This window comes from Triticum aestivum, chromosome 5D (assembly GCF_018294505.1).
Source record: "Triticum aestivum cultivar Chinese Spring chromosome 5D, IWGSC CS RefSeq v2.1, whole genome shotgun sequence".
Lineage (NCBI taxonomy): Eukaryota > Viridiplantae > Streptophyta > Magnoliopsida > Poales > Poaceae > Triticum > Triticum aestivum.
In genome coordinates, this window is record NC_057808.1 from 431,434,248 (window position 1) to 431,444,384 (window position 10,137).

The following is a 10,137-nucleotide window of genomic DNA, read 5'->3' on the forward strand; positions in this document are numbered from 1 at the left end:
CCTCCTGAACCCGGCGCAACTTTTCACTGTCGTCCGATTCCAGAAGGATATGCTAGGGTGACGGTGGACGAAATAACGGGGGGATTTGAGGACCTCCGGCTTGACCACCCTACCGGTGAAGGGGAGACTCGGCTGGGTTCTGCTCTGAAGACTCTATGCCTATGGCAGAAGGAGCTCATCAACCTTCCGAATTGGACGCCTCCGCCTCCTCCTCCTCCTCCGGCGAGTGATCAGGGCACTCCGCCTCCTCCTCCTCCTCCGGCGAGTGATCAGGGCACTCCGCCTCCTCCTCCGGCGAGTGATCAGGGCACTCAGCCTCCTTCTCCGGCGCGTGGCGGCACTCCGCCTCCTTCTCCGCCTGCGCCGGCGCGCCCGAGCAGCCAGCCTCCTCCTTCTCCGCCTCGTCAGCAAGGGCGGAAGAGACCCGCCGCCGCTCCGGTTGCTCCGGCGCGTCGTAGTCCTTCTCCTCCGCCTCGTAAGCAAGGAAAGAAGACAGCCGCAGCCGCTCCGTCTGCTCTGCCGGCGTCTAGCAGTACAGCCAGAGGCGGGAGGCAATACAGATTCGGTCCTTCTCTGAAGACTCCAGAGAAGTTACCATACGAGAGGACCGAGGAGGAAACCACGAAGATCGTGCGAGCCGAAGTGACGAACTTCTTTGAAGGGGTGAAAGCAAAGAAACATCCACCTCCGGAGGAGAAGGTAGATCCGGTGAAAGCGAAGCGCACTCTGGCTGCCCTAACAAAACCACAAAGTCTCCGCCGAAAGGCAACTATGAGCGCATTATTGCAAAGATATTTGTCGAAGCGGAGCGGTCGGGAAGTACTGTCAGTGACCAAAGGTTAAAAGAACGACGAGCTGGGAAAAAATTGCCCAGCTCAGCGAACAAGCGAACCAATCGTGCCCCCCGCTCAAGGTGTCCAGCGACATCGTCGCTAATGATCCGAGGATGGTGCCCGGTTATAGCAATCTTGGAGATTACCTGCCTGACGATGTACATTATGATTTCTTGGAGGTGGACGAACACAAATACCATTACGGGAAGCCTCTCGTCAAAGATGAAAGATCTCTAACAACGATGATGCGAAGATTACATGATTGGTACATGAAAACCTGCAGAGAGTCTGGGGGGGAGGAATACGTTGACGCTGAGAGTTAAAGAGGAGCATGACCTCGTTGGAATTGAACTGTTGAATGTTCCATTTGAGTTCTTATAGTTTTTCAATCAAAAGGCCCTCGATAAATCAACGGTCACTTGCTACTGTCTGTAAGTAGTACTACTTCTGTCATTAAGTCTCTCTATACAGGTCAGCTCTTTCATTGCATGTATTTATAATTATCCTCACTATATTATGCAGATTGAAGATCGCCGAATTGAAGAAAAGACAAATCGGTGATATTGGGTTCATTAACACAAATCTCATAGATGCAACTGAGGTTAAATATCATGCCGAAAATACCGAGGCCAACTTGCTACGATCGTTGGTAATAAATGAAAACAAAGATATAATACTCTTTCCTTACAACTTCAAGTGAGTGTTACTGTCTTGTGCATATTCGGTTTCCCTTATTAGTCCAGGTTATAGTAATGTAATTGATGACTTATGCATGCGTGCGCAGCTTCCACTATATTCTCCTAGAGATTAAGCTTGAGCAGGGAGTAGTAACCGTCTTAGACTCGAGACGAAAAGATCCCCAGGACTATGCGGACATGACTCAAATGCTCGAGAAGTAAGTTAAATCGATCATTATCCACCATATCAGCAACTTTGTTCATTTCCTGATATCAAGTAATTGTTTTCTTTGTCTGGCAGGGTTTGGAGAAAATTCACCAAAAAAGCTCCGGGACTGCCGAAGAAGCTGCAATTTAGACACCCGAAAGTAAGTACTATAGTAGCATGTTCCGCGCATCTCCTAGTGATTCAAGCGCTAGTTTCATCAATACCATTTAGCATGCTTGCTTATCAGTTTGATTGACCTCTATTTCTTGTAAAGTGGTTGTGGCAGGAACAAGGGAATGATTTCTGTGGATACTACGTTTGCGAGTCCATCCGCCACACGACCTGTGAGCGGGGGCTACTCTGACGAACAATATGAAGTGCGTAAGCAATAATATTCACAATTTTATTTTATTACCATCATTTGTGTTGAGTTTCATTTATTCATATATATATGTATTGACCCCTTCTTCAAATTAGATCTTTCGGATGCGGGATGAACTCCTACCACCAGATCGTATGCGAGCAATTCAAGAGGAATTGGCGGCATTCTTCCTTGACCACGTGATCGCTGAAAACGGAGAATACTATGTGGACCCTGTGTTCATATATAATTAGGAGATTATATTGTAAGAGATAATTATTGTATATATGTAGCCGGTAGTGTCGGATAGATATACGAGAACTTGTTGTTCGACCAATCTCTTGGAGAAGGAGACGTGGTCGATATCACTTCTCTCTGTATGCATATGTTCATGACGATCTTCTGTTTCCTTCATTTGCTTACTAGTTAGCGTGTCTAGTCCTCTCTATACGTATATAGTACGTAGCGTCGACCAAGCACGGAGATAAGAGAGGACACTTCTCTCTATTAATTAGCTAGCTAACACAATATATGAAACACCTAAATTAACCCCCCAAAACCCCCACCCCCCCTTTCAAAAAAAAAAACCCCAGCCCCTGAAATGCTGACGCGTGGATGCCTATTGGTCCCGGTTAGTGCCACCAACCGGGACCAAAGGCCCTCCTGCCTGGGCTCGCCGCACCGGCCACGTGGAGGCCCATCTGTCCCGGTTCGTGTAAGAACCGGGACTAAAGGGCTAGGGCCTTAGTAACGACCCTTTAGTCCCGGTTCAACAACCGGGACAAAAGGCCCTTACCAACCGGGACAGATGACCCTTTTTCTACTAGTGGAGTCTTTAGACCATAAATAATTACTTCGGGTCGTGATCTAATTTGCATGAGCCATGCATGTTCCCTCTATCAAATCTTTCTCTTCGTTCTCTCTATTTCTTGGATCATGAGAAAGTTTGTTGACATTTTAGGTAATTTGCAAATGTATATAAATTAATGGGATTAGGTGTAAAGACTCGGACAAAAAAATTAGTACCCCCTCAGATAGGCCCGGGAGAAAATAATTCTATGCGGTGAGGTGACGAAAAAATCACCACCTTTATTAATAGGTATATATAGATTTATCATTGTATATCTTTTGATTTTTTTAAACTCTCTTTAACCAAAACTTCAAATCACGTGGAATCCTATTTGGTGCTTACAGCGCCAAATATAATGTGTTTGGTATTTAGCGCACACCTGTCGATTGTTTCCTTCGTTAAAGACCGACCAATGTATCGTAGCTTAGCGTGAGATCTAGTTGAAAGCTCCTTCTGATTTGGGGAAGCTTCTAGAACCTTCCAATCCTGATTTGGGAAGCTTTCGACCTATTTTTTCCCTTTTGTACTGTTTTAACTGGTTTTGTTTGGTTTTTTCGGTTTTCTATTTCTATTTTAATTTTTTTAATTCGTGACTTTTTCAAATTCTTATTTTTTGGCAAATTCGTGAACTTTTTTTTCCAAATTTTATGAACCTTTTTTTAGAATTTATTTTCCAAACTAGTGAACTATTTTTTATTCTTGTGAAATTTCTTGAAATTACGAAGTTTTCCAATTCTTGAATTTTTTATAAATTGAGGAACGATTTTTCTAGTTTTTGAACTTTTTGTCAAATTTGTGAATTTCCCCAAATTTTATGACATTTTTCTATTCGTGAACTTTTTTTGAAGCTGTGAAACTATTTCAATTTTTTGAACCTTTTTCAAACTCACATTTTTTCCGTTTTCCCATTTTTAAACTTTTTCAAAGAATCAAAAGTCAACCGGTCAACTGGTCATTTTTAGGAAAAAAGGCGAGCGAGCTGGGGTAGTTGGGCCGGACCACAGTACTCACATTTTTTACTTTGTATGTAGTCTATATTAGAGTCTGTAAAAGGTCGTTTATTTAGGAGGAACGGTGGAAGTAAAAATAAAACAGGGCAAATAAAAATAAAACTAAATCGTCAACAGGGCCCATTGTGGGCCAACCGCAGTTAACCGGGTCACACTTTCCCCTGACCTTCTTCCCCATCCTGCCGCCTGTTCCGGCCTGTCGCCGTCCGTCTTGGCGTCTTCCCCGCTGCAACGACGTCCTCACCCCACTCCACCAGCCTCCAAGATCCGCACGTTTGGAGATGTCTCGCCGCAAGGAGAGACTAGGCGTCGCGATGGTACGGAAGGGGCGCGGCCTCAGTGGGAGAAGGGGGCGTTCCTCTGCCGCTGCTCATCGACGGCACTGGTGGCTGCACTTCCGCCGCTAGGTGGTCTTCTCCTCGCACGGATTGGTTTCGGCAGCAGGTTCGAGTGATTCCAGCGGCCTATTTCATGGTGAGTCTTTTCAGTTTTTCTTAATGAATTTTCAGTGGTCAGTGTCAGTGGACATTCGGTTAATACTAGTACTTTGGCAACTCCTAGATTAGGAACTTTCAGGGGAGTTCCTAAATTTTTTTGGTGGATGTCAGGCGAGGATTCTTGCTGACGGGATGGGAATGCATGGAGTTCTAACAAAACATTATAGGCCACAAAGTTAAAGTACATTGTAGGTTCCCACAAATCAATCCTATATGCAGCAACAAAATAATGTTGGTTGACAAGATAGAGAGACCAACAGTTGGAGAAGCTGTTACTTCGAATGGGGCTGCTTACTCTCTCCCCGTAGTGACGGTCATAGTAATAGATTGTTGGAGATGCCCTAAGCTATAGGCTGAAAAAGGAGGAGCCGCAGTCACTGCCTCTGAAAGTCATTTCATCCCATCCACTACCATATTCCAAACGAATGTAACTTCTGGATATACATTTCCTCTGTTTGAACTGCATTAATTGCATTCACCATCAGCGTAGCTAGCGGTTGAAGATATGTCATGTGCACACACAAACGTCAACGCGGTCCATGTCGAATACAGTCAACAACGCAATTAAGTTCACTTCCTGTTGACGCATGGAAAACCAAGCAATAATCAACGTCCACGTGACAAGCATTGATATTCTATTCTTCTTTTGAGCGGAATCATCACAGAGAACCAGTCACAATGATCTGAAACCGAAAAGCTTATATCGCATCAATCGCAGAAAATTATGCCAGCCAGATTGGACTCAGCCAAGGTCTTCGCTGCAGGTGAGAGGCAAGTGCGTAGGAGTGTTAGGCTGCTTTAAATGTGTTTATAAACCCCTGGAGAACCGAGCCAGATGAGTACCCAACTCACACACCACCATCACCGGGCTTCGGCGTTCTGCTCTCAGACACAAGAGGTGCGCTTATTCTCTCTATCTTCTTGACCATATTTTTTCGCCTGTGTATGTCTTGCTGCTAGACTTGTGGGACTACTTCAGCTTACATGATCACTTGGCCTATGCAGTCATATTCATAGTACGTCCTGAGATCATGGCGAATTCCATGGTGCCAACGCTGCTACATCGCCTGGTTCTCGCGTTGCTCCTCCTGCTGCTGCCTCTCCTTAATTCCGGGCAAGCCGAGGGCCGCGGCACTTCACCGAGATCTCAAGCTGGGGCACTTCTCCACTGGAAATCATCCATCAAGTACTCCTCCAAGCACCAGCTGGGAACCTGGGGAGACGACGGCATGTACCCGTGCAACTGGACCGGCATCACCTGCGGGGACACTCTGTCACGCAGAGGAACCATGGTGAAGGTCATCACAGGAATTTCCCTTGATGGCGCCGGCATTGCAGGGCGACTGGACAAACTGGGATTCCAGTCGCTCCCTTACCTTGTCAACCTCGATCTCAGCAACAACTACCATCTCTCCGGTGCCATCCCTCCAGGCATCGGCTCTCTTTCCATGCTTTCCACCCTCAACTTCTCTGGTGATCAGCTCACCGGGCACATACCTGCATCATTCTGCAACCTTGGACAGCTCACAGGGATGGACCTCTCCAGCAACAATCTCACCGGACAAATCCCTCCTGCTTTAGGTAATCTCTCAAGACTTGCTTTTCTTTATCTACGCGGGAATAGGCTCTCAGGTAACATCCCCTGGCACCTCGGACAGCTTCAGAACATGAGAGAGATGGATTTGAGCCTTAATGACATTTCTGGCCATGTACCTTCCGCCCTTGCAAACCTGACCAACCTTGACTATCTGGACCTTTCTGAAAATCGTCTGTCAGGACCCATACCTAAAGAGCTAGGACACATCCAAACCCTGCAAGTACTACACTTGGAGAAAAACAATCTGAGCGGCACAATTCCGCCCTCCCTTGGTAACCTGACAGTGCTCACATACCTGACGGCATATCGGAACCAATACACTGGCCCAATACCGGCAGAGTTTGGGATGCTCTCGAGCTTGATTGGGTTGGACTTGTCAGATAACCATTTGACCGGCCCTGTTCCTTCTAGTGTTGCTGGAAATCTTACTTCAGTGACCTATTTTTCTCTTTTTGGTAACCACATAACCGGATCCATCCCTCATGAGTTTGGGAATCTCGTGAATCTGGAAACCCTTGCCCTCTCGGACAATTTGATAGTTGGATCAGTGCCGTCAAGTATTGGGAACATGTCTTCACTCAAACAATTAATAATACATAACAATAGTATCTCAGGGGAACTGCCGACCGAGTTTGGAAATTTGGTAAATTTGGAGTATCTTATGTCCTATGAAAACCAATTGTCCGGCTCAATCCCTCCAAGTTATGGAAAATTGGTCAAGATGACACAAATGCGACTGTTCAACAACCAGCTCTCCGGCCCTGTGCCTCCAGCACTGTCCAACCTTACCAATTTAGTCGTCATTGCACTGGATGACAACCAGCTGATCGGACACTTGCCAGATTTGTGCCAAAGTAAAAAGCTACAGGTTTTACAAGTTCATAACAACAATTTAGATGGTCCTGTCCCAAAAGGCTTGAGGGATTGCAGTTCACTAACATCGCTCATGATCGCCAATAATCATATTGAGGGAGACATAACTGAAGCATTTGGTGTGTATCCACACCTCGATACGATCAATTTATCTTCAAATAGATTTGTTGGGAAGCTCTCGCCGAATTGGGGCTCATGTCAAAACTTGACAAGTATTAATTTTGCACACAACATGATAGAAGGCAGTATACCTTCTGAGGTTGGGGTGCTAAAAAATCTTGGAAAGCTTAAACTGAGTTTCAATAGGTTGACCAGTGAGATACCACCAGAAATTGGCAAGTTAAGCAACCTCTATTGGATGGATTTAAGAAACAATGAACTATCTGGCCAGATCCCTAAGCAAATCGGCCAACTTAGCAATCTTGAGATTCTTGATTTCTCAAGCAACCTGTTGAGCGGTAAAGTGCCAGAAGAGATGGGAAATTGTTTGAAACTGCAGTCCTTACATATGAATAACAACAGCCTTAGTGGAAGTCTTCCTGGTAGTTTGGGCCATTTAGCTTCCCTGCAAAGAATGCTTGATCTTAGCATGAATAGTCTCAGTGGACCAATACCGTCAGAACTCAGCAACCTAGAGATGCTGATGTATGTAAACTTCTCACACAATCAATTCAGTGGTGCAATCCCTGCCTCCATTGCAAGCATGCAAAGCCTATCAATATTTGATGTTGCATATAACCTCCTAGAAGGCACTGTCCCAAATGGGATCCAGAATGCATCAACTGAATGGTTTCTCCACAACAAAGGTCTTTGCGGAGACCTTGTTGGACTGTCTCCTTGTGATTTGCCCCCTGCAGATCATAGGCGAAAGCACCAAAAGATTATACTACCAGTCAGTCTTACTATGTTTGTCGCTACTATTTCAATAACAGCAGGTGTGATTGCCTTTATGATTTGCCGCAAGAAAGTACCTCAAAATACTGATGATGTGAGCAAAAGGGATGTATTCTCTGTATGGAGCTTTGATGGCAGAATAGCATTTGAAGATATTATCAATGCAACTGACAATTTCGATAAGAAACATTGCATTGGAGAGGGATCATACGGCAGTGTTTATAAAGCAGAACTTCAAGATGAACAAGTGGTCGCAGTAAAGAAACTCCATGCAGGCGATGAAGAGGCACATGATGAAGAAAGATTCCGGCATGAGATTCAAATGTTAACAACAATTCGCCAACGCAGCATCGTCAAGCTATATGGATATTGTTCTCATCCGCGGTTCCGGTTCCTTGTGTGCCAGTTTATGGAGAGAGGAAATCTAGCTTCAACCTTAAGAAATGAACAACTAGCAATCCAGTTCCACTGGCAAAGGAGGACAGCTTTAATAAGAGATCTGGCTCAAGCCATCGCTTACCTCCATCATGATGTTCACCCACCCATAATTCATCGAGACATCACAAGCAGAAACATCTTACTAGATACTGATTTCAAAGCATTTGTCTCAGACTTCGGTATTGCAAGAATGTTAAAACCTGATTCGTCAAACTGGAGTGCACTAGCAGGGACCTATGGCTACATAGCACCTGGTATGTTTATTCCGTGCAATACTGTATTCTCTAGTATAATGTGTTAGATGGAATGATCTGCACTGATGCATACTCTTGATTCTTATGTTCCTGTGTTGGATGCAGAATGTTCCTACACTTCCCTAGTTACAGAGAAATGTGATGTGTATAGCTTTGGTGTTGTGGTGCTTGAGGTGTTGATGGGCAAACACCCTGGAGATTTGCAGGCTTTTCATTCTTCACTCGAGGACCAGTTTCTACTGGAAGAAATTTTGGACAAACGACTTCCACAACCCGAAGCTGGGGAGGAAGAAGTGAGACGGTGCATCTCTGTGGCATTTGAGTGCCTAACTCCTTCACCCAAGGAAAGGCCAAGTATGCTGAAAGTTTATCGAGATCTTTCCATCTGAAGTCACATGTTAAATTCTTCCAGATGTAGCATCTTAGCCTTGTTTAATTCTGAATTAAACTTAGGCTAACTTAGCTGTCCAAGCATTTTCAAAACGAATAAATTATACAGTGTAACTTCATCTTGAACTTAGCTGTCGATATAGAGTTTAACATCGTCACCCATATATGTCTGCTGAGCGTCGTAGAATATATGGGTCATGATGTTACACTGTATAATTGTTCTATCGATGATCATACAGATCATGGATCAAGCTTATGATAATATTTTCAGAGTAGGTTCGAAGTGATGATAATAGTCTCATATGTGTTGGACACTCTGAACTTCTGTTATCTCTGCTATTTCTGCGTACAATGCCCTGTCCGCGGGCATAAAGGCATTGCCTGTGGAGGAGGAGCTCTGGAGCTCGCGAGCTCCACCATCTTGTCACTCCTTCGCGTGGCTGTCGATTAGGAACATGTGCTGAATGTCCGACAGATAAGCGTGACGGGGTTTGCCACGTCGGGCGCCATGCCGACCAGTGCGAGGTGTCAATTGACCATATCCTCCTCGGCTGTGACGCTGTGTCTATGCGTGTGCACTGTGCGCTCTTTGGGGCAGTCCAGGTTCAACAATTTGGATTTGAAATTGAAGACATTTCAGACCATCTTGTACCATATTCCAGCGGACGTCACTTGATAACAGATATGCATTTCCCTCTACTTGAACTGTACTCGTCGTGTTCAACATCTGTGCCGTGGAAGACATGGCAATTGCACATACAAACATCAACGTTGTCCATGCCCAATACATACATACATACATTGTCGCATTTTGTATTTTACTGCCTACTTTCTTTACCTCAAGAAAGACCAACTATGCTGAAAGTGTATTGACATCTTTCCATCTGAAGTTACATGTTAAATTCTAGCATATGTATCACCTTAGCTGTTACTGCCTTCCGAATTATAATATGTTTTGAATATTTCAATATAGAGTACATACAGATTGAAATGAGTGAACAAAACACACTAAGACGCGTCTATATACATCCAATCCATAAAAAAGTTAGAACATCTTATAATAGTTAACAGAGGGAGTACCAAATAAATTATGTTATTTTTGGTGGGCATCATAGAATACATGGGTCACAATTTTACACTGTATAGTTGTATTCTGGTGATCATACAGATCATGGATCAAGCTCATGATGATATATTCTAAAGAGGCTTGGAAATGATGATAAATGTCTCTATGTCTTCTGCTATCTGCACTTCT

The 10,137-nt window shown here is 44.5% G+C and overlaps 1 protein-coding gene across 2 annotated transcripts; it reads left to right on the top strand.

Moving 5' to 3' along the window:
• Positions 1 to 4,089: 4,089 nt before the first annotated feature.
• LOC123122418 (probable leucine-rich repeat receptor-like protein kinase At1g35710) lies at positions 4,090 to 9,199 on the top strand. 2 transcript variants are annotated; one of them, XM_044542617.1, is made up of 4 exons: positions 4,090 to 4,413; positions 5,201 to 5,334; positions 5,442 to 8,492; positions 8,598 to 9,199. In XM_044542617.1, the coding sequence occupies exons 3-4, from the start codon at positions 5,468 to 5,470 to the stop codon at positions 8,879 to 8,881; spliced, it is 3,309 nt and encodes a 1,102-aa protein (XP_044398552.1). In that variant the 5' UTR covers positions 4,090 to 4,413; positions 5,201 to 5,334; positions 5,442 to 5,467; the 3' UTR covers positions 8,882 to 9,199. The 2 variants fall into 2 exon arrangements, with proteins under 2 accessions (XP_044398552.1, XP_044398551.1); XM_044542616.1 differs by having other exon boundaries at positions 4,090 to 5,334.
• Positions 9,200 to 10,137: the final 938 nt, after the last annotated feature.

What these genes read in the sequence shown, in the direction of transcription:
- LOC123122418 (XM_044542616.1), top strand. Translation starts at nt 5,468, where the DNA reads ATGGCGAATTCCATGGTGCCAACGCTGCTACATCGCCTGGTTCTCGCG. An exon ending in CTATGGCTACATAGCACCTG is followed by an intron (nt 8,493 to 8,597) that starts GTATGTTTATTC and finishes TGTTGGATGCAG; the next exon opens with AATGTTCCTACACTTCCCTA.